Raw genomic sequence first — 23,675 nt, 5'->3', positions numbered from 1 at the left:
GAGGTGTGAGGTGGGGCTGCTGCAGGGATGGAGGGCTCAGGAAGCCACTGCCTTCTCTGTGAGTGTGCAGGGGATGCTGTGCTGCTGCTGTGCATCTCAGCTGGATGTGCCCCAGATGGGATTGTGCCCAGGCAGTGCTGGTTGGTCAGTAAAGCTACAATGAGTATTTTGTCCCTTCCTCATGCAGCTGTAGAGGTTCTGTCAGAGAGAGGGGAGGAGAGGGACCCCCTCTGCTCCAGAGCCAGGCTGGGAGAGCTGGGGATGTCACCTGGAGAAATCTCCAGGGAGAGTTCAAAGCCCCTTCCAATGCCTAAAGGGGCTCCAGGAGAGCTGGAGAGGGACTGGGGACGAGGGGCTGGAAGGGACAGGACAAGAGGGAATGGCTTCCCACTGCCAGAGGGCAGGGTTAGATGGGATATTGGGAAGGAATTCTTGGCTGTGAGGATGGTGAGGTCCTGGCACAGGGTGCCCAGAGCAGCTGTGGCTGCCCCCGGATCCCTGGAAGTGCTCAAGGCCAGGCTGGACGGGGCTTGGGGCAGCCTGGGCTAGTGGAAGGTGTCCCTGCCATGGCAGGGGGTGGAACAGGATGGTTCTTACCCTTTAAACCCAAACCAGCTGGTGGTTCTATGGGATGGTGACATTTCACATGTGATGGACCTCAGAGAGGCCAATTCTACTGGAGGCCTGGTTAAAGCCAAGAGAAGATGCTGGATTTGGTTTTGAAGGGCCATGGAAAGATGTAGAAGGGGCCAGCAGAAGCCTTAACTGCAACCTCCTGCTTAAGGCAGGGTTCCAAAGGTCAGGTTGATCAGGGCATTTGTGTCCACTCAGGTACAGGAACCCTCTGAGGATGGAGGTCCCACCACTGTGGATGTTGTCAGAGCATTGAGCCACACAAGCCTTGAAAGGATTGTTTCATCACTGAAAGGATGGTCAGGCCCTGGCACAGCTGCCCAGGGCAGTGGTGGAGTCACCACCCCTGGGGTGTTCAGAAGATGTGTGGGATGTGGCACATGGGGACGTGGGTTAGTGGTGATTGTGGCAGTGCTGGGGGAGTGGTTGGAATGGATGATCTTGTGACCTGGGAGGGCTTTTTCCAACATTAATGATTCTTTGAATCCCCGACTGTCCTGTTGTGCCCCTGTGCCTGGTGTCTTGTGTCCTTTTGCCAGGCAGGGCCATGTCTCCACAACCTTTCTATAGACAGTGGAAAACTGAAGTTCAGCCTCCCCAGGTCCTCTTTTCTCCTGCCTAGTGGGTCCCTGCTGAGCTCCCAGCCCCAAAGGTCCCGGATAAACCATGTCCCAGGACAGGGACCATGCGCTGAGGCTTTGCCCTGGGTGCCACACTCCTGCTGAGCCTGCACTGGTCACTCAGAGTGGCTTAGGGAGTGACAGAGACCACCATGGGGACACCAGGATGGGCTCACGGGGGCTGCACATCCTGACAGAGGGGGGCTGGAGGAGGTGGTGGGACATGGCCTAGGAGAAGCAGGGTGGGACTAGAGGTGCTTTTTGGGCACCTCCTGCCCGAGCTGCAGTAGGACAGCTCTGACATGCTACCCTCTGCTGGTCAGCAGCACGGCAGGGCCCAGCCGAGTCTGCTCACCTGTGCCCAGGTGCTGTCCAGCTCCCCCTCGAGGCAGCAGAGCCGCGCTGTGCCTGGCAGCTCCCACCCTTGGGGGGCTGCAGCCTGGGGAAGGGGCTGTGGCACCCAAACCTGCCCTGAAGGGACAAACCAGGGAGTGGCTTGTGTCCAAGCATCCTGGAGCCTTGAGGTGATGGCACCGCTTGAGGGGTCAGACTGGAGCCCCCAAGCCCCATGGCCAGGGGGGCTTCAGGGGGGATGTCACCCTGTCACCAAGCCCTGTGGGGATGTCACCTCGGGGCAGGGCTGAGCCCGGCAGCCCCGTGAGAGGGGATGTCACCTGCCCTGAGGGCCCCTGTGGATGGGATGAGCTGTGGGCAGCCCATGGAGCAGAGCCCTTGGCTCACCCACAGCCTGGCACAGCGGGTCCTGCAGGGTTTGCTGCAGGGCAGGAGGTGCCATGTGCCCCCCGGGCAGCCTGGCAGGGTGAGAGTCCTGCCCCTGCTGTGTCTGGGAATGGACAGCTGGGGAGACAGGAGTGAAGAAGGACATTCCCAAAGCTCCTTCACACCCAGAGCTGCAGGACCAGCTCCTTCCCTTGGTGGCTGGTACCTGGAGAAGCAGCGACTGCGGTGAGCAGAGGGGCCGGGCTGGCAGCCCTTGGCTCTCCCCCGGGCTGTGAGGATGGAGCTGGAGCTGGATGGTGAACCAGAACTGCCCACGGACATCCCAGATTACCAGAACATTGACAGTCACAAAACTGCTCCCCCCGAGCTCCCAGGGCTCGGCATCCCTGGAGCTGAGCGTTACCTGCGTGTGGGAAAACAGCCTTGCTGGGGGAACCCACAGTGCTCTGCTCTGCCAGGAGAACCCACAGTGCTCTGCTCTGCTGGGGAACCCACAGTGCTCTGCTAGGGGAGCCCACACTGCTCTGCTCTGCTGGGGAACCCACAGTGCTCTGCTCTGCCAGAGGAACCCACACTGCTCTGCTCTGCCAGAGGAACCCACACTGCTCTGCTCTGCCAGGGGAACCCACACTGCTCTGCTCTGCCGGGGGAACCCACAGTGCTCTGCTCTGCTGGGGAACCCACACTGCTCTGCTCTGCTGGGGGAACCCACACTGCTGTGCTGAGGGAACCCACAGTGCTCTGCTCTGCCAGGGGAACCCACACTGCTCTGCTCTGCTGGGGGAACCCACAGTGCTCTGCTCTGCTGGGGAACCCACACTGCTGTGCTGAGGGAACCCACAGTGCTCTGCTCTGCCAGGGGAACCCACACTGCTGTGCTGAGGGAACCCACAGTGCTCTGCTCTGCTGGGGAACCCACACTGCTGTGCTGAGGGAACCCACACTGCTCTGCTCTGCTGGGGAACCCACAGTGCTCTGCTCTGCCGGGGGAACCCACAGTGCTCTGCTGGGGGAACCCACACTGCTCTGCTCTGCTGGGGAACCCACAGTGCTCTGCTCTGCCAGGGGAACCCACACTGCTCTGCTCTGCTCTGCTGGGAAACCCACACTGCTCTACCCCTTCCCAAGCGCTGGGGTGCTCGGGGTGACCTCCGGGGCCACCTGCCGTCAGGAGCCCGGGTCTCCTGGGACACCCGGGATCTCTGCCAGCGTGGCGAGGTTGGCCCCAGGGAGCACGAACCGGTTCCTGGCTCCGCCAGCCGCCCTGCCCTCTTAATGAGGGATAATGAGGTGCATCTCATCAGCGCTGCAGACTTGCCCGCTGGCCACGGCGGCTGCCGGCAAAGCCCCCGGCAGGGAGCGGCAGCGATGGAGGGGCTGGGGCAGGAGGGGACTCCAGCCGGGGGCTCTGCGGGGCTGCGAGGGGTGCAGGAGCAGGGTGGGCGCTGTGTGCCAGGGAGCCAGGGGCTGATCCAGGCCCCGTCAGTGACCCCGGCACATTCCCGGGGGCATCTCTTCGCATTGCAGACCTCACCTGGGTGAAGGACCCACCCTCACAGCGTTTGCAGGGGCACATTCAGCTGCCCAGCCGCCTGTGACCGTCACCCGCCCTGGCAGCCCACAAGTCCCCAGGTGTGACCCCCGGCAGCCCAGCCCGGCCCGGGGAACCCTCGGTGCCAGGCGCTGGCACAGGAACAGATGGTGCTGCGGTGGCCGGGAACGAGACGGGCTGGAAAGGAGACGGTGTTTGGCTGCAGGGGAGGGAGGATCAGGCAGGAGGACCGGGCTGCGCTGCCCCGGTCCCGCTCCACGGCTCCTTCCCCCTGCACAGGTCACGGGCTGGGGGATGCTGCCCCTTGCTGTGGGACAGCCTGTGCGCTTCAAACCCCTATCTCAGGGCCTTTGAGCGATGGGAGCTCTGTGTGCTGAGGGGTGGCCCAGCACCCTTGGGTGAGTGCCTGGGGCGGTGGGTGGCTGTCTGGGGTTGTCCCCATTGCTGCTGTCCGTTCTCTGCCTTTGTCTCTCCTCCTGGGCTGCACTCGGGGTCCCCAGAGCCCCTGCCTGGCTGGTGCTGCAGGCACAGCCTACTGTCCCAGCTGGCACTGCACCCCAGCAGCCCCTGCCCTGGCACTGCGGCCCATTGTGCCTTCTTGGCTGGCACTGCAACCCCCAGTCCAGGTAGCACTGCACTCTGTACCCCTGCCTGGCTACGCAGAGCCCCCTGCCCAGTCGGCCCTGTGCCCCAGAGCCCATTGTCCCACCAGCCCTGCACCCTATAGCTCTGTGCCCGGAGGGCTGCACCCCCAACAGCTGGTGCTGCACCCCCAAGAGCTGCTCTTGCCCCTCCAATATCTGTCCCTGCACCCCGGGCTGTCGTGCACAAGTCCCCGAGCCCTGCCCCGTCCCATCCCTGCAGCGCTGCCATGCAGCCCCATCCCTCACACACCCTGCACCGCTGCCATGCAGCCCCGTCCCACACCCCGCCTGTTCACACGAAGGCCCTGAGGCTGCGCCTGCCCTCGGGCACCCCAGAAGCTCCTCCCGGGTGAAGCGGGGCTGCGCCGGGCCTGGTCGGGCTTCGCCTGGGCGTGAAGGGAGCCTGGGAGCAGGAGGGGCCAGGCGAGGCGCAGGAATGCGAGTGGGAGAGCGGCCGGGCAAGTAGCGACAGCTCCTGCGAGCGCGGATCCCACACGCGGCTCGGGCAGGGAGCGGAGCCCGGCACGGGGCCGGAATGGGGCTCCCCGAGCCTCAGCCCCTCTGAGAGCCGCAGCGGGAGCGGCGAGGCCCGGGGGCAGCACGGCCACCGCGGGTCCCGGCCCCGGGAGCTCGGCTGGAATTGCCCCGGCGGGTAATGCTCGGCTGGGCCGGCGCAGGGTGCTGAGGACCCCGGGGCCGAGCAGCCGCGATGACCCCCGAGAAGGTGCTGAGGGAGGGGGTGCTGGAGAAGCGGAGTGGAGGGCTGCTGCAGCTCTGGAAGAAGAAGCGGTGCCTGCTGACGGAGAAGGGGCTGCAGCTCTTCGAGCCCAAGGGCTCGCGGCGCAAGGAGCTGAGCTTCGCCCGCATGAAGGCCGTGGAGTGCGTGGAGTGGAAGGAGCGGCACATTTACTTCACGGTGGTGATGGACGACAGCCTCGAGATCGATTTCCGCTGCGCCCAGGAGGACCCGGGCTGGAACGCCGAGATCACCATGGGGCTGGTGCGCTTCAAGAACCAGCAGGCGATGCAGGAGGTGCGCGCCCGGCACAGCTGCCGAGCAGGTACCGCAGCCACCGCGGCCCAGGGAGCGGGACCCAGCCCAGCATGAGGTCCTTGGCCGCAGGTTCCCATCCCTGAGGTTTGGGGAATCACAGAGGGGGTCCCGTGGAGCGGGATGGGTCTGCAGGTTGATGTTCCCATGTCCCCGTGCACTGGCTGGGACGCCCCCGTGGGTTTGGCCTCTCCGTATCCCTGGACAGGGATTTCTAACATCCTCCTTCTGTCTGGGGTGGCCTGAGGGATACAGAGCCCTTTGCTATCCTGCACGTGGGATGGGGTGGGGATGGTGTCTGGCCCCACTCCCCAGTCCCCTCAGGATGCCCCATGTCCCAGCGCTGGCCCAGTGGGTGACAGGAGCCTTCTCTCGGCAGCGATGCAGCTGGACACAGCCCCGGTGGGACAGCCCCGGGAATCGCAGCTTCCCAGGAGTCGCATGGAGATGGCGCTCGGCTCGGCAGGCGCTGGGGAGAACGGGATCCCTGCGGGCAAGTGAGGTCACCGCTGTGCAGCCCGGGGACGAGGACAGTGGCCCCGGGGAGGCCGGTGCTGGCACTGGCTCCCCCCTTGCCGGGGCAGGACAGAGGCACCGCAAGAGCTGGGCTGGCACAGCCACCTCCCCTTGGCACAGCAGGACACAGGACACAGACAGGGCCACCACCTGGCACTTCAGACAAGGCAGGAGGTGACATCCCTGCCTGGGGCCCCACCACCCTTCATTCAGCTAACGTGTGCAGGACCTTGGTGCACTGCTGGGGACCCCAGGCCTCTCCTGCAGGACAGGGGATGGATGAGGCTGTGCCTGAAGGATCTGTGCCACAGAGAGCTCTGCCTGTGTGACAGTGACACTGGGACAGATGGATGTGGCTGGGTCCCAATTTTAAAAAGGGGCTGGAAAGCTGCTGCTGCAGCAGGGACCCCTCAGCAGGGCACTGAAACGATGCTGTGGTGACACAGCCGTGCTGCTGGACATTGTCTCACCCTGGGATGTCCTTGGGCTGAGGGGAATGCTGGGGACCCCAATTCCCTGTATCAAAAGTGTCCCTTAACAGGACTTTCAGCTTCTTACCCTGGTGTTGCTTTGATTTGTGGGACCCACAGGGCATGGGAGAGCACAAATCCTGCATAGAGCTTTGCAGTCATGACTCCTAAACCATCATCCCCCAGTCGGGCTCCAACGCCCCCCGGCAGCGCCCCGAGGCTCTCTCCAAAGCCCCCCAGCAGCACCCCGAGGCTCCCCGATCACCAGTCCCGCTGCGCCCGTGTCCCCAGGGATTCCCACGGTGGTTTGAGCGCCGGTGACGCGGGAGCAGCGCTGTGGCTCCGCAGCAGGGAGGGATGGCCCTGCCCCGACAGGCAGCGCAGACAGCAGCGCCTGGAGCCAGCAGCGCTCCGCAAGCCGGAGCCTGAGCCCAGCCCGGGGCCGGAGGCGCTGCGGATCCTGCCGGAGATTTCCCGGCCGCGTGGGAACCACGGAGCGCGGTATCCGTATTGCCCGGGCCAGGCAGCCTGCACCCAGCCTGAACACAGCCTGCACCCACCTGCACCCATCCTGCACCCAGCCTGCACCCACCTGCACCCACCTGTACCCAGCCTGCACCCACCTGCACCCAACCTGCACCCACCTGTACCCAGCCTGAACCCAGCCTGCACCCAACCTGAACACAGCCTGATCCCCGATCTGCACCCCAGCCTGCACCCACCTGTACCCAGCCTGAACCCAGCCTGCACCCACCTGTACCCACCTGCACCCACCTGCACCCACCTGCACCCCAGTCTGATCCCCGATCTGCACCCCAGCCTGCACCCAACCTGTACCCAGCCTGAACCCAACCTGCACCCACCTGTACCCAACCTGCACCCACCTGTACCCAACCTGCACCCACCTGTACCCAGCCTGAACCCAGCCTGCACCCAACCTGCACCCAGCCTGATCCCCGATCTGTACCCCAGCCTGAACCCAACCTGCACCCAACCTGAACCCAGCCTGCACCCCAGCCTGAACCCAGCCTGCACCCCAGCCTGATCCCCAATCTGCACCCCACCCTGCACCCCAGTCTGTACCTGCACCTGTACCCCAGCCTGAACCCCAGCCTGTACCCCTGTACCCCAGCCTGTACCCCTGTACCCCAGCCTGTACCTGCACCCCAGCCTGCACCCCAGCCTGAGGGTCCCGTCCCCGTGCCAGGGCAGCACCGGGGGCTTTGGGGACAGTGGCAGGGCTCTCTGTGCAGGGCCAGGCTCGTGCTGGCTCTGCAGGAGCAGGCACCAGGGGTTCCACCTGGCAGAGCCTCCTTGGCCGGGGGGGGCTCAGAGCTGAATTTACTGAGACCCCCCCGGCTGGGGGTGCAGAGGGGCGGGGACCAGGCCCGGGGTGCAGATGGAGCCGGACCCAAGCACTGCATAGATGGAGCTCTGCACCATCCCAGAGTCATGACAGGGACGGGGGGGACTCCAGGGGTGGTGGGACCCTCTGCAGGACATGCTTCAGCTGTGGTGCCCTGTGTGGACAAGCCTCAGACCAGGTCCCTGCACACGTGTCAGGGGGGAATGGGGTGGCCAAGAAGGTGCTGCTGCTTACAGAGCATTTCCAGGGCAAGGATCACTGTCCTGGGCTTCCCCCTGAATCCCCAGCTCCCAGAGCCAGGGGACTCAGTGAGGCTCAATCAAAGCCATGTGAGCATTCCAAGACTGTGCCATGGTGGGTGCCAGGGTGGGGAGCACCCAGTGCCAGGGGGTTCCCAAAGTTATCAGTTTTATTCCGTGTGACTCCTTTTTTTTTTCATTTTCTCTGCTCTCTTGCCCCCTGTAAATAGATATATTCTGTTTTCCAACTGCCAGCAAGGAACTGTCAGAGAAAATTATCAAGGAGAGCATGTAAGCACCAGCCCTGGCCATGGTACATCCCTGGGCACTGATGATGAGGCAGCAGAGAGGCCACGGTACCCCAGAGCTGGGGAGAACTTTAGGCAGTCAATGCAGGGAGGGGACAATAAGAAAACACAAATCCCTGTGTCAGCGTTTCAGGTCCAGGAAAAGTCAAGCTTTTCCATCCTCATCCTGAGCCCTTCATCCAGTCCAACACACATCCAGGCTCCCTGCCTGGACCCCAAATCCCCCAGGGACTTTAGAGCTCCCCAAGCCTCCAGGTTTGGGATTTCCTTCTGAGCAGACACCCACACCTGACCCATCCTCTGGGGGTGGATTCCCAGGCTGACCCTGGAGCAGGGGCTGGGTCAGAGCCCAGCCAGCAGCGTGGGGGTGAAAGATGTGTTGGCTTCATCTCCCCTGGGAGGGCTGAATGTCTCTGCAGAGGAAAAGTCACCCCGAGACTGAAAAACAAATAAACAGCCCAGAGAGCTGGCCAGGGAGTGGAGTAGGGCCAGGGCCAGAGGCTGGAGCATCCCCAGCACCAGGGACGTGGTGCCAGCACCCTCCCAGGCAGCCTGCAAAGCAGGAGAGGACTCGTGGGAAGCATTTCTAATGCCCCTGGAGGTGGGGAAACTGAGGCACAACAGGGGGATGCAGGGTGGCTTTGTGGCCCCTCAGCCCCTCCAGCACAAGGGCCCCCATGGCCAGAGCCCCCCTGGGCCTCCAGGGAGAAGAGAGAGGTGCCCTGGGGCTTTGCCCAGAGTTCAAAGGCAGGAGCCTGAAAATCTGGCTCTGCTGCTCCCAGCCCACGGTGCCCCTGTTCCAGCATCCCTCCCCACACTTCTCTGAGGGTGCCCCAGTGCTGAGGTTGTGCTGGGGGGCTGCCCTGTGCCCCCACCCTGGGCAGGGGCTCTGCCAGCACCCACAGGGACTGGCACCCTCCCTGCAGCACCACAGGGGTGCAGTGGGTGCAGAGGACAGGAGTTTTTCCCACCTGAGGACATCCCAGGTCTGCCTTTGGGATCAGTTTGGGGCTGGCTGGGCACTTTAAGTTCCAGGGAGGGCACTGGGGTCACAGTGCTGAGACAGGGAGGTGCAGCCTGATGGTGCCAATGCTTTTGTCACGTGGGACCTCCTCCATCACCAAGTGCCCTGTGGAGAGCCTGGCACTGCCCTGCTTCTCCTGGGATCATCCCTCAGCTTGTGGGTGGTTCCTCTTTAGATAAAAATGAAAATAATCCCAGCTGTACCAAGTAGCATTCTGCTTTTTGGCTTTAGGTCAACTGTCCAACTTCCTCCAGATGCTCCTAAAATGATTTCATTGTTGGCCATTCCTTAATGACAATTCCTAAATCACTGGATTTTGGTTTGGGACACGGCACCTGCCCAGAGCTCTGCTGTCTGCATGTCCATGCTTCAGGAAGCAGAGGCTGGGATGTCCCCAGCACTGCTGTGGGGGCTTGGCCATCTCCACTGACTCCTCCTGCACTGCAGTGTAGGAAGAAGTGACTGTGCTTGCAGCACAGCCCCTGGGGTGCTGAGGGGTAAGGGCAGGGACTGCAGGGTCACACCTTCACTCCCCAGCCACAGGGTCCTGTGGGAGGGTCTGGGACTCCGTGTCCCAGGGGGTTCAGAGCTGTGCCTGTGACATTCCCCAGCAGAAGAGCTGAGGTTGTGGGAGCCCAGGAAGGGCAGGGACTCACCAGGAAGAATCCAAACAAGGGCCCAGACATTGCTGGAGCTGCAGGAGGAACAACCAGCACATGCCAGCACCTGTCTGTCCCCCACTGTCCCCGAGCAGGAGCCACTGAGTGGCTCTGGAGGCAGGGGTGGCACAGACAACCCAAAGTGGATACTGAGATGTGTCTCAGAGACAGAGGTAAAGGTCTGAAAATACCCTGAAAATGTCCAAAAACTCTGTCAGGGTCCCTGCCTGGGCCAGAAATTTTGGATTATTTGCAACAGCCCTTTCTTGCTTAGGCAGGAAACCAGCCTGGAGTTTGTGATACTCAAACTGATGTCACTGCTGAGCCATGGCTGCCACTGGCACAGAACAGCCCAAATCCCTCTCCTGGTGAGAAGAGCCCACAGGATCAGCACTGGGAAGGTTTCATGTGTCACCAGCAAAGCCATTGAAAGCTTCAAGTCTTCAGTGGGTGGCTCCATTTCAATAATGTCCTTCCACTATCCCAAAGTAGGTAATTCCTCCTCATTTAACAAAGCCTTTTCCATGTGCCAGAGGCCTGTGCTGTTCCTAAAGGGCCCCTTGGCTTTTGGGGGACCTTCCCCAGCTTTGGGACCTTCTGCAAACATTTCAGGCCTCCCCAAAGTATTCAAGCAGAGAAAAACAAACTGGCCATGATATTTCTAGAAGTGGAAGGTGTTTCTTGCATTTTGGGATAATTGTCCTGCTTTGGCATTCAGCCCCAGCTGCCTCCAATGGATTTGCCCTCTGTAGCCAGGTGGGAAGGGTGAGTCCCTCCCAGGATGGAGGGGCTGGCACGGGCACCCCCCTGAGCTGTACCAGGCCCAGGGGGTCTCCAGAGCTTGGGGTTCCCAGAATGGGGGCTGGGACAGGAGCAGGACATGGAGCAGCACATCCCAAAGGGATGAGAAGCCTCTGCCCTGCCAGGCAGTGGGAAATGGGGATGCCCTGGTGGGGCTGATGTAATGGGGTGAAGATCAGTGGGGCAGATGAGCTGGGAGAGGTCTCTCAGTCCCTGGGGAATATTTGGGGTCTGGCCTGGAGCTGTGCTGGTTCCCAGGCTGGGCTGTGATGAATATCCAAATTCTGCCCCCTTTCCATCTTGGGGCATCCCTCAGGTTTGGTGGGATCTGTTCACAGATGCAGCAGGGGGAGGAAATTCCCCCCAGGGCTGCAGGAGGCATCAGCTCTTAGAGAAGCATCCCAGGAGCTTCCACTGCACTGTCAGCAATCCACAGAGCAGGTGGGACTGGCTGGGTTCCTCTGGCAGCTCAGGAGGGGGGAGAGCTGCTGGATGGTCTGCAGGAGGAACACCACAGGGGACCATTCCTCAGGACAAGTCCCGTGCTCCTTCACCACTTCACTGCCACCTGACCCTGCAGCCTTGCCATCACCCAGCTTAGGGCGTGACCTCGCTGTCCCCTGGTCCCTGAGCTGTCCCACAGAAGGAAAACCTCCCACACCATGGTGAGTCTGTGGGGCAGCATCTGTCCCAGTCCTGTGACAAGCCTGGTGCAGCTGGGAGCTCTCCTGTCACCCCCCAGTGCTGGACTCTGAGTGTGGCAGTGAGGATTGGCCCCAAAGGACACCACGGGCTCAGTCCCAAAGGACACCAGAGGCTCAGCTGTCATTTCTAAGTCTGTCCTGGATGCTCTGGGAGCTGTTGGCTTTGTGAATTCCATCAGGGTTGATGGAATGAGGATGGTGGCTGGGAGAGGGTGAGGACAGGATGGGTGGGAAGGTTCCAAGGAGGGGAAGAGACCCCTCCAGCATTGCTTCAAGTCCATTTCTTCAGGGAGATTGGCTTCATGTGGGGTAGCTGAACTGCTCACAGGAGTCAGGTGCCTTTGCATTTGGAGTCCCCAGACCCTGAGGAGCCAGGGACCATTGGGCAGCTCTGGCAGCCCCTGCCATGGGTGTGGGGATCCACCAACACCCTCCAGGGACTTGGAAAGCCCAGAGGGGGAAAATGCCCCATCCCTCTAAACACGTGCCAGGGGGTCCACCTGTAAGAGACTAAACACAGGTGACCTGTAGATCCCAGGGACATTCAGGGACAAGCAGCTGTCCCTGGGGACCTGCTCCTGCCTGGCTCTGACCTCCCCATACAGCTCTCTGGGAAATTTCTGCTGGCATCCATCTCCTTGGTGGCAGCCCATGGGGAACCCTTCCCTTCAACCAGTGGCTCCCAGTAACAGAGGGATATTTGATTTGTAGCAGCAGCAGCAGCAGCACATGGACAAATCACAGAATCATGGAATAGTCTGAGTTGGAAGGGACCCACAAGGATCATTGAGTCCAGCTCTAAAGTGAATGGGGATCAAACCCATGACCTGGGTGTTATCAGCACCCAGCTCTGACCAACTGAGCCAATCCCAGATGTATTTTTATTATTTGCTCTGAATTTGCCCTCAGCTGCTTTACCCTGTAGATTTCCAGCCTGATCCTTCCCACCCCCAGCAGCTCAGAGTGGTGTCCAAGGCCCCGGTGGCACCTGATAAAACACCCCCTCACCTGGAGGCAGCTCCCTGTGGTGTGTGAGCCTCTGTGTCAGCTGGGGAGGAGGGATGGGACATCTCGGTCCCCTGCCAGTCCCTCTGTGCAGCCCCCATGGCAGAGCCAGGGCTTTGAAACCCATGGAAAAAAACCAAATCTAGGGGTCCCATAGCCCCATCCTGCTCCTGCCCTTTCCTCCTCCTCTCCCCGGGTCCCAGCAGAGGATGAAACCCGAGCCTGGAGCAGATGGCATCCGGAGCAGCCCCCGCCCCATCCCCGGAGCTGCGGGAATGCAGCGCCGTTGTCACAGGCTAATTTTGGCTCCTCTGTGCTCCGAAAACAATTCCAAGGCATCCGGGAGGAAAGATGCTGGAGGCCTGGCCCCGAGGGGGCTTTTCCTTATAAAGGTCTGACGGGGCTGGTTAAAGCCTCCTCCTCCTCCTCCTCCTGCTCGAGGGGAGAGCAGATCCTCTGTGCTGGCGGTGGAGCCAGGGAAGGGTCCTTGCAGGGGTTCCGGGGTGGGCTGGATGCAGGGGGGGTTTCTCCCCTGCCCACTGGGACTTGCTGGGTGCAATTCACACGAGGATGGCACTGCCAGTGCTACTGTCACCCATCTGCCAGCAGCTCCTGCAGGTGTCCAGGCAGGGGGAAGGAGCCAGGAAGGCTCTGCAGGATGGGGCTCTCTGTGCTCCCCACCATGGGAGCTGCCCCACTCCTGCAGCTGTGTGTCCCTCCTGGCCATAAAAGCCCCAGGATTAACATGCCAGGCATTGTCCCTGCTGGGCCCCACGTTGGGAATTGTTTGCTCCTAAATTTGTCCCTAAAAATATCCTGGGGAACAGGTGCTGCCTGCCCTGTAGCCCTTGTCATGCAAAGGGACACTGGGCAAGGGGCTTTGTGAGGAGCAGTGGGGACAGACAGCAGCTTTTTCACTGCTTTTTCACTGCTTTTCTTGGGGAGACCTCCGGGCCTGTGAGGGGCTGGGAGCTGGCTGAGCATGCCAAGCTGCAGTGGAGAGTGGGGCTGCTCCTTCTCCTTAGAGAAGGGACTGTGCCCTCCTTGGTCCCCACCCCACCTGGCCTGAGGTGCGACCCCCCATTTGCTGGTTTTCACCATCACCCCTCAGCAATGCAGCCTGGCCTGCTGAGGTTCCCTGTCCTGCTCTGGTGCCTCTGGTGGCTCCCAGGAGTCCCCTTGGCCAGCGCTGTCCTGTGTGTGCCCCACCGTGCAGGGCTGAGCAGCTCCCAGGCTGTTCACCCCTCCTCCCCTGCCTTTTGCAGCATCTCTGGAGCTCTGTAACACCAGACAAGGCAGAGGTGCCCGGAGGATCCAGCCCATCCCCACGGCATCCCCAGCACTGGGCAGCCTGAGCCTGTGTGTGTGACCCCCAGAGCCCCCATGTGAGCATGGGCTGTCCTGGAGGCATCCCAGTGCCCAAAGGGGCTCCAAGAGAGCTGGGGAGGGACTGGACAAGGGATGGAGGCACAGGACAAGGGGAATGGCTTCCCACTGCCAGAGGCTGGGATAAATGGGATATTGGGGAGAAATTCTTCCCTGTGAGGGTGGTGAGGCCCTGGCACAGGGTGCCCACGATGCACAGGACTGCCCCGTGCCTGGAAGTGTCCAAGGCCAGGCTGGACAGGGCTTGGAGCAACCTGGGATAGTGGAAAGTGTCCCTGCCATGGCAGGGCTGGGACTGGATGATTTTTAAGGTCTCTTCCCACCCAAACCAGTCTGGGATGATTCCCATGCAAACAGCCCTGGAACCAAAGGGGGGGTTTGGGTGCCCTGGGACACAAGTGCAGTGACACAGGGGTGACCTGTGTGTGCCCCTGTGCTCCAGGCAGGGCCCCAGGTGTGAGCAGCAGTCCCAGCACTCCCGGGGCTTGCAGCAGATGCCTGCAGAGGAGGGGATTTGTGCTATTTTTACCGACCACTTGCAGGCAGGGCTGGGATTCAATATCCCCCCTCAGCCCCAGCCCTGGCAGAGCGCGGCTGTGCCGAGCCAGGCGTCACCTCCCTCCTGCACAGCCAGGTAAGGCACTGCCACTGCCCCCTGTCCCCCCTGGGTGTGCTGGTGCTGAAATGGGCACGAGACCCCCAGCACTGGCATGGGACACAGAGGAACCATTTCTGCCCCTCTCTGAGGTGGCTCAGACATTTCCTCTGCTCTGGGAGAGAGGATTGGTGAGGCTGCAATGGGGACAAAGACTTTGAGCTGATATTTGCCTGTTTTTTCCCAAACCGTGGCAAACAGGACTGTTTGAGGAGCACTTGCTGGGTGTTCCAGCCTGGCTCACTGGTGGGAGGTTCAGGGTGGGAACAGAGGGAACAGAGCTCCCTCCTGGTAGCTGGGAGAGTGCTTGTGGTTTGTCTCCAGCCTCCTGGGATGGGGGAGGATGTCAGAGTTGACTGTGGGTGGGTTTATGGGATTATTTCTTTTAAGGATTTCCATGATCCAGTGGTTCAATAAGCTTTATAAGCTTTTCACAGCTGGTACAATGCAAATATTACAGAATTAGCTTGCCCAGATCCTCTCGTCCCCATCAGGGACCAAAGTCTCTCATGGATGCTCCAGATCCAGCTGGAGCCCAAAAGTCCTGGCACTGGGGATTGCTGGGGATGTCTCACTGGCACAGCTGAGTCCCTGCAGTTGTTTGGGAAGCCAATTTAGGACCATTTGGCCCTAAAATGTGACTGACCTTGGTAGAGGTCGTGAGCTCGAGGTGTGGTGTGGATCCCACCCCAAGGAATGCCGGGCTCTGCTCCAGCAGGAGACAATGGAAACGCTGAGGCTGCTCCCAGCCCTCTCAGCTCCAGGGAAAGAAAGGCTCCTCTGCCACCCCCAGAATAAACTTGGGGGCAGGAGCTGGGACCCAGCCTGCTCAAGGCACCAGTGCTGCCTGGTGTCCTCTGGGATGTTTGTCACAGCACCAAAAACCTCCACAAGGGAAGGAAACTGAATGTTTGATGTAGTTTGAGGACAAAGAAATTCCTGTTCTTGGGATTTTTCCTTGTAAATCTGGGATCTGGATTGGGAAGCTCTGGGGAAGATGATTCCAGCTGGGATTTTATTACATTCCCCCCATCCCCCAAACTTCATTTATTCAGGACATATCTGGCTGAGCTGTGGGGGCATGGGGAGGTAACAGGAACAAGGGAATAGAGCCAGGATGTGCCCTGAGATTTGCTTGGCACAGGCTCCACACAAACCTGTGAGCAGCTGTTTGAGACCAGCTTTTCATTTCCCCCAGCATGAATCCTTGGGGTCTAAAACAGTTTGCAAATATCAGGGGATGCAAAAGGATCAAGGCAAAAAATCCCAGCTTGTCCATTTCACTCCCAAGGAAAAGGACTAAACCCGCGCCTGGAAAATGCTGTTTGAGGGAAAAAAACCCAAAAAAACAACAAAACAAAACAAAAAACCCAAGGATTGGTATTTCCCCCACATTTTTCTGCTGATTGGACTCACAGGGTGCCCCAGCTGCTCAGCATAGGAGGGGTCAGAGCAGGGCCAGGGGAGCAACATAGGCTGGAGCAGCTGCCAGGGCTTGGGATCACCAGGCAAATGTAAAATAGGAAACCCTGAGTGTTTCACCTGGAATGTGACTGCTGAAGGAACCTGCTCAGCTGTGGGCTCTAACTTAGAGAATCCCTGAACGGTTTTGGTTGGGAGGGACCTTAAAGCCCGTCCAGTCCCAGCCCTGCCATGGCAGGGACACCTTCCACTGTCCCAGGCTGCTCCAAGCCCTGTCCAGCCTGGCCTTGGACACTGCCAGGGATCCAGGGGCAGCCACAGCTGCTCTGGGCACCTCTGCCAGGGTCTCACAGCCAAGAATTCCTTCCCAATACCCCACCCATCCCTGCCCTCTGACAGTGGGAAGCCATTCCCCTTGTCCTGTCCCTCCATCCCTTGTCCCAGAGTTCCTCTCCTGCTCTCCTGGAGCCCCTTTGGGCTCTGGAAGGGGCTCCCAGGTCTCCCTGGATCCTTCATTTCTCCAGACTGGGCACCCCCAGCCCCCAGCCCTGTTCAGAGCAGAGTTGTTGCCCTTTGCTCTGGCGTTCCCCGGGTGGGTTTTGGCTCTCCCATCTCTGCCGTTGCCCATGGGAGCTGCAGGACAGGACTCCCTGAGCCCACCCAGCGGGGGAATTCCCGAGGCACCCCCATTTCTCCTGATGTTTCCAGCCTCCATCCCTTGCCCCGAGCTGGGGCGGGCGGGGGAGCAGCTCGGAGCTTGGGAAAAGCCCCAGGAGCCGCAGGCCGAGCCTGCAGGGCCGGCTGGGCACGCCGCAGCCTGCCCGGGATGCGGGCGGCCTCTCCCGGAGCCCGGGGCTCGTCCCGCGCTCCCCGGGCGTGGAGGGTGATGGAGCCGCGGGGCCGCTTCCCAACGCCGACAGCGCGGGGCAGCAGCGCCTCGGCATCGCTCCCTGCTGCCTTGGCCTCTGTGAGTCCGGGATTTGCTCCTTGGCTTCAGCCGCTTTCCCTCTCTCGGCAGGAGCAGCACTCGCCGCGATGCCGGAGCCGTGAGTAGCTGCGGTCCCGGGGATCCCCAAAGCTTCGCCCGGCTGTGCTTGTCCCTTTGCGGAGGGAGAGCTGGGAGACCCTACCCTGTCCCAGACCTCTGTGCCATTCCCCTTACAAAAACCGGCTTTAAATGCAAATTGTTCGCCCTTTCAATGTCCCAGTTCAAACCTCAGGGCTTTCCCCGATCCCCAAATGCAGATTTGAGGGGAGGGAGCACCTCTGGATTTGCCGTGAGGCTCTCTATAGCACATTGCACAAATCCAACACGTTCCCTGGTGAGCATAGAAGGGAGGAACTCCCTGTAAAGCTTTCCTGGAGCAACGACCTGGGGATGTCCCAACCCTGTGAACCTGAGCAGCATCCAAGCATCCCGACCCAGCTGAAGTGGGACTGGGGGAATGAGGGTGTCGGAACCACAGGGACTGAGCTGGGGTTGGCACAATGGGCGCAGTGCCAGCTCACCTGTCACACCTGAGTGACATTTTGGCTTTCTTAGTTGTGGCCTTGAGCTCCCACTGCATTTCCAGAGGGCACCTTCCCCTCAGGCCTGGCTCATGTGCTGGTGGCAGCTGTGAGATACAGAAATAAGGAACCAACTGCAACCACACAAGATGCATTCATTGACTGTCCCCTCTTTTTTACTCTCATTCCTTGATGCCCTGTTCTCTTCTCTTGTTTTTTCTGCTGCTCCCTGGCTGCTCCCCTGCTTGCAGGGAGGTAAGTGCCTTTCCCTCTGGGAGAGCCCTTGGTGCAGCTCTGCGTTTGCTGCGCATTTGTTTTCAAAGGGTGTTTTCCTTCCCTCCCCTTTCCCCTAGAGAAAATCCAAGATCACAGCCTCACGCAAACTCTTGTTGAAGGTGAGTCCCGAGGGCTGGAAACTCCCTGGGGTTTGTCTCACTGGGGGAAAGGAGCCAGGTTGTAGCACATGGTCGGTGGGACGGGGTGAGGAAAGCTCAGGGATGGGCTGTGGGGAGCAGCTCCCACCCACCTTTCTCTTCTCACTCATGTGGGATTTGTGGTCCAAACAAACCTCCCCTGCACTGAGGTGGGGAGAGACCCCCACACCTTCAGCTCTGAGGCCTCAGCCCGTTTGTGCTCCAGCACAGGCCTGGGAGCTCCCCAGGCTCTGGCTTGGGATAAACATTGCCTGCCCCAGCAGAGCCACCGGCAGCCGGCAGTGGGAGCAGGGCCTCACAGCCCCATGGCCCCTCGTCCCACAGCCCCACAGCCTCACAGGACACAGCCTCACATCCCCACAGCCCCACAGACCCATGGCCCCTCGTCCCACAGCCCCAGAGCCCCTCATCCCACAGCCCCACAGCCCCATGGCCCCTCGTCCCACAGCCCCACAGCCTCACATCCCCACATCCCCACAGCCCCACAGACCCACAGTGCCATAGCCCCATGGCCCCATGGCCCCACGGCCCCACGGCCCCATGGCCCTTCGTCCCACAGCCCCACAGGACACAGCCCCACAGCCCCACATCCCCACAGCCCCACAGACCCATAGTCCCACAGCCCCACAACCCCATGGCCCCACAGCCCCACCCAGCTGTGGGGAGGCTTTGATGTGTGTTTGGGGACAGCAGGGAGGGGGTGGCACACGAGTCTGTCCCATCCTACAGATGTGGTATGAGTGGCTCAGGGGGAACAGGGGCCTGTTCACACTTGTGCCATTTCCTGGTGCTCACAGAGTTTGATGCTGGCCAAGGCCAAGGAGGAGTGGGATCAGGAGATTGTGGACAAGCAGGCAGAGAAGGAGCGGTACCTGTCTGAGAGGGTCACCCCACTGCACACCAGCGGGCTCTCCTTGAGCCAGCTCCAGGTACTGCTCAGCCCAAGGGTGCTCTTGGGAGCGTGAGGGGCCTCACTCAGCACTCTCCTGTTTTCTTGGCCCCAGGACCTGTGCAGGGAGCTGCACGAGAAGGTGGAAATTGTGGATGAGGAGAGATACGACATTGAAGCAAAATGCAACCATAACACCCGGGAGGTAGGAGGGAGGACGGGCTGGTTCCTTCTGGAAGTTCCTTCCCAGTGGCAGCTCTGGCCTCAGTGGGGATGTGTCATGGACCAGGCTGGGCTGGGATGTGGGACAGGCACCAGGGTTTTCTCAGGGCAGGTGTTTGCTCTGCACGGCACCACTCAGAGCAAGGTTCATCCCTGCCCAAGGGAATCCCAAGTGTCCTCGGGGTCCACAGAGAGGTTCCTCACTCTCCTGGTCACCCCTGTGGGTCTGAGAGCTTCTCGTGGCACAGCTGCCGCCTGAGCAGGCTGGGCCCAGCCCATGGCCCAGCTCTGAGCCGGGGTGGGCAGAGCCCTGGTGGGGGTGGTCCCGCCGGAGAGGAGCAGATCCCTCTGGGGCTCGGTGCTGCCAGAGCTCCTGCTTCCCACAGGGGCTCTTTGTGCAAGGCAGACAAGCTCTGACCTCCCACCCCTGCTCCTCCCCTGCCCCTGCAGATTAAAGATCTGAAAATCAAAGTCCTCGATCTCCGGGGGAAGTTCAAGCGGCCTCCCCTGCGCCGGGTCCGCGTCTCGGCCGATGCCATGCTCAGGGCTCTGCTGGGCTCCAAGCACAAGGTGTCCATGGACCTCAGGGCCAACCTGAAGTCTGTCAAGAAGGAGGACACGGAGAAGGTGGGTGACTCCTCTGGAGGCTGGAGATGGACACACTTCCCAGGGGTGCCCTTGCCCTTCTCCAGGGCACCTGTGTTCACCCCCTGTCAGCCTTGGAAAGAGCCTTGTGAGGCCATTCCCACTGTGGGATCTTGGGGGGCCATATGGGACCAGTCTGACTGGGCCAGGTGGATGGTAACTGGTGAGATTTAGGGCAGAGTCTGTGGTGCTCTTCCCTCCCAGAGTGTGTGGGGGTCTCTCACCTGGGCCCCTCAGCACCATGGCTGAGCTGCAAATGCAGAGTCTGATCTTTGAACCACGAGAGGGAACCACGAGAGCTCCTGCTGGGCACAATCACACCCAGAAATCTCCCAGGGAACTCCTAGACTCAGATTAGATAAGACAGAGCAGCCCAGCAGTTGGCCTGAGATAAATGGCCCAGTCCCCACCTGCTTGGCAGAGGTGTGAGAAGAGAAAGTCTCAATGCCAGCGATGCCCAAACCTGCCTGGGGTGTGCAGGTGCCCCAGTAGCTGGAGGTGTGCCTCATGCCCAGGCACAGCTGGGGATCCCCTCTCCCCAGAGGGCTTTCACCAGCTCATTCCAGTTCACCAGAGTGAATGAGAATTGGATGAGCAGAATTGGATGAGAATCTCAATTTTCAGCAGTTTTTCATTTGTCCCCCCATTGTGGTATAGCATTTTTCCAGCCCTTTGGACAGAAAGCTCTGCTTACAGCCCTGGGCACCAGGTGGAGAACAGATCTGGTTTGTTCTTGGTGTGAGATGGTGTTGGGGCACAGCTTGTAATCTGCAAATGCTGGGGGGGCAGAGCAGACACCTGGGCTCCCAGAACTGCTGTCACCTCCCCTTCTGCTCTGGAAGTGTCTGCCAGGCTCCCACTGTCATACCAACAATCCCAGCCCCACCAAACGCTCAGAGAAGGTGGGAGGGCAATGCAGGAAGTGTTTTTACTTCAGTAAAAACATTTGCCCCACTGTGCTGCTGTAAACCCAAAGTCCCACGTGGTTTCTTCCTCCTAAAGAAATCTTTCTGGGATTATTGAGCCTTCTGGTGCATGAAAGCAGCTTGGCCAGGCTTTGGGGAGGGGAGTACCCACACGGATCCAGAGCTCCCTGTGGAGATCAGGGCGCTGTTTGCCACCTCCCCAGGCAGCTCCCTGTGCAGGACACATGGCAGAGAGACAGGGGCTTTGTAGGGGCAGCTGTGTCCCAGCTGAGGCTCTGTGCAGGGGAGGGTCGGGGCAGGGCTGCCAGAGCCTCATGCCCAGCCCTGTCCCCTGGCAGGAGCGCCCTGTGGAAGTGGGCGACTGGCGCAAGAACGTGGAGGCCATGTCGGGCATGGAGGGCAGGAAGAAGATGTTCGACGCTGCCAAGTCCCCCACGGGGCAGTGACAGGTAGGGCTGGGTCCTGATCCCCCTCAGCTCCCTCAGCCTCCTGGGCTGTGCCTGGAGAGACACAGAAATGTCCCCACTTCCTACAGAAAAAGGCCACCCGTCCCCATGTCCCACCCCACACTTGGCTGGGGTCTGTCCCACACCTCCCTGCCTTGGGGTGCCTGCCCTTCTACCCTTCTGCCCCTCTGCCCTTCTGCCCCTCTGCCCTTCTACCCCTCTGCCCTTCTGCCCCTCTGCCCTTCTACCCCTCTGCCCCTCTGCCCTTCTACCCCTCTGCCCCTCTGCCCTTCTGCCCTTCTACCCCTCTGCCCCTCTGCCCCTCTACCCCTCTGCCCTTCTGCCCCTCTGCCCCTCTGCCCCTCTGCCCTTCTACCCCTCTGCCCTTCTGCCCTTCTGCCCCTCTGCCCCTCTGCCCTTCTGCCCCTCTACCCCTCTGCCCTTCTACCCCTCTGCCCTTCTGCCCCTCTGCCCCTCTGCCCCTCTGCCCTTCTACCCCTCTGCCCCTCTGCCCCTCTGCCCTTCTGCCCTTCTGCCCCTCTGCCCCTCTGCCCCTCTGCTCTTCTGCCCCTCTGCTCTTCTGCCCCTCTGCCCCTCTGCCCCTCTGCTGTTTCTTTCCCACAGGAGCACTGGGAGGAAGACCGTCCCCGTCCCTGCTGCCAGCCTGCCCTTGCTGCTCCCCTGTCCCTTTGTGCCCTTCCCTGAATCCCCACTGAGCTGGAACACAAGGACAACGGTGTGGAAAGGAGACCTGAGCTTCTTCCTTCCAGTGGTGCCCTCAGCCCTGCTCCTGCACAGCGTCCCCCTCCAGCAGCCACAGGCCGTGCTGTCCCCAAGGGCCACTGCCACCCACCCCTGCCAGCCCTGCAGAGCTGCCCCAGAGGCAGCAGCTGCCCCCTGTGCCCCCTGTGCCCCCCTGTGCCCCCCTGTGCCCTGTGGCACCCCGAGATGTCCCTGGCAGCCAGAAATGCATTAAAGGACTGTCCTGGGCCGAGGCTGTGTGCACTCCTCACTGGGGAACTCTGCCCAGGGCCAGGTCACCCTGCAGTGTCCCCATGCTGGCACTCAGACCCCACTCCCTGGGCTCACACAGCTTTGGGCTCGTCCCTTCCAGCCCTGGGTTACTCCTCAGATTCCACAGCTCTGCTGAGCCCCCTGGCCCCGCTCTGCAGAGCTCCCCAAGCACCTGCCTGGGGGAATAGAGCTGCCTGTTCTCCATCCCCACTCCTCTGCTTCTGGAAAAGCCTTCAGAGCTCCAGACACCAGCTCCCCACCAGCTGCCCACCACTAGCACTGCAGCTGTGGCAGTTGGGGCATTTCAAGGTTTAATTCCAGAGATGAATCCATATTTCAAGCCAACCATCCTGTGCTTCCCCCCAGCCCAACCATTTCTGTGTCACAGCTCCCCAGACTGCAGCTGGTCAGTGAAAGCAGCTGGGAATGTGCCAGCTCATTCTGGAGCAGGGCTGGAGGGGTGAATTTGTGAGAATTCAAACTGCTGGGGTGTCCTGGCTGGGGGCACTGCAGGAGATGTTCAGCCCACATGCAGAGCTGCTCTTGGTAGTTACAGCAGTGCCTTGTCTGTGTTCCCAGGCTATCCAGAGAATTGCAGCATCCCCAGATTCAAGCCCACACCACACCAGGGTGTGTTGCAGCACTCCCCATCCCTTTGGAGTGAGCCTGTAAAGCACAGAAAATGCAATAAACTGAGAGCAAAGGGCAGGTCCCAGACAGGGCTGGAAGGGAACAGCATCAAACAGTGTGTGGGCTCCAGAGAGATCAACCTTCCCAGGAAAACACTGCATTCCCAAAGCAGGGGATGGGAGAGGATGGCCTCATGCAGATGGCTCCTGCAGGACTTCCACAGCAGATCATGGCTGGCAGAGAGTGAGGGAGAGGCTTTGGGAGGTGGGTTTGGGTTTGTCTCCAGGACAGCTGAATTCCTCTGGCATCCCATCCCTTCCTTTGGCCAATTCAGGGATCCTGAGCCACTCTGCTCACTGTCCCTGGGCACAGAGGGTGAGGGGGGACACTACTGGGGACACCTCTCTATCCCTGCCACCAGCACTCAAGGCTGTCACAGCACCCTGTGGCTCCTTCAGGGAAGATTCAAAACTCATATGCAAACTCTTCCCCAAATCAGGATTGGAGCAGAGGAAGCTGCCACTGGAAAATCTGCTCCTTTGGCTCAGGCTTTGGGATGCTCAGTCCTTGTCCTTCCTCCTGGCCCTTCACCCCCTCAGCATCCCCTGCAGGACTGGAGCAGTTGCATGGCACACAGAGCCTTTGCCACCCATTTTTTTATCTTTTCAAGCCTAATTTGGCCAAGCAGCTGCAGCCTAGCAGGGTGCCAGGACTCCTCTGTCCTCATCACAGGCACCCCAGGACAGGTTCCAGGCAGGCCCAGCCCTGGGAAGTGTCTCTGTCATGGCCAGCACGGGTGGCTGAGCTCCCAGGGGTGCGTGGTGAGACCCAGGGTCTGCCATGGTGCCCACTCTGAAGGCAGAAGGTTTTGGATTGCAGCTCTCCCCTCCAAGCTCAGGGCCCAGGCAGGAGCAGTGCCGAGGTCTGAGATCCTGGGATGTCTCCAGGAATCCCCAGAGGGAACTCACACAGGTCCTGGCAGAGGAAGAAAGATGTGCAGGGAGAGTTAATAACTGTGACCTGACCAACTGGTAGAGCTGGAAAATGCAAGAGAAGTTTCATGGAAACAAAGCCTTCTTCAGAGCTGGAACAGAAGCAGAAAACGGCACAGCAGGGGCTGAGTACAGTTCTCTGAGCTTAGTACAATTATGCTAATTTAGTAAT

At 60.6% G+C, this 23,675-nt stretch overlaps 3 protein-coding genes across 3 annotated transcripts; all 3 read left to right on the top strand.

The window, feature by feature from the left end:
* Positions 1-2,999: 2,999 nt before the first annotated feature.
* PHLDA3 (pleckstrin homology like domain family A member 3) lies at positions 3,000-6,314 on the top strand. Its single transcript, XM_071449982.1, has 2 exons — positions 3,000-5,251; positions 5,621-6,314. Exons 1-2 carry the CDS (start codon positions 4,900-4,902, stop codon positions 5,740-5,742), a joined length of 474 nt encoding a protein of 157 aa, XP_071306083.1. The 5' UTR covers positions 3,000-4,899; the 3' UTR covers positions 5,743-6,314.
* Positions 6,315-6,387: 73 nt separating this feature from the next.
* LOC139601143 (splicing factor 3A subunit 2-like) lies at positions 6,388-7,272 on the top strand. The gene has a single exon (XM_071449923.1). The coding sequence runs from the start codon at positions 6,388-6,390 to the stop codon at positions 7,270-7,272; it is 885 nt and encodes a 294-aa protein (XP_071306024.1).
* Positions 7,273-16,622: 9,350 nt separating this feature from the next.
* On the top strand, positions 16,623-21,813 carry TNNI1 (troponin I1, slow skeletal type). The gene is given in 8 exon segments (XM_071449922.1): positions 16,623-16,807; positions 16,809-16,842; positions 17,659-17,700; positions 18,537-18,668; positions 18,744-18,833; positions 19,301-19,477; positions 20,760-20,870; positions 21,492-21,813. Coding segments are annotated over 7 exon segments (768 nt in total). The 3' UTR covers positions 20,868-20,870; positions 21,492-21,813.
* Positions 21,814-23,675: the final 1,862 nt, after the last annotated feature.

The sequence above is a fragment of the Agelaius tricolor genome, unplaced genomic scaffold (genome assembly GCF_023055355.1).
Source record: "Agelaius tricolor isolate 1412-34295 unplaced genomic scaffold, bAgeTri1.0.p SCAF_30, whole genome shotgun sequence".
NCBI lineage: Eukaryota > Metazoa > Chordata > Aves > Passeriformes > Icteridae > Agelaius > Agelaius tricolor.
This window is presented reverse-complemented; position numbering and strand designations above follow the sequence as displayed.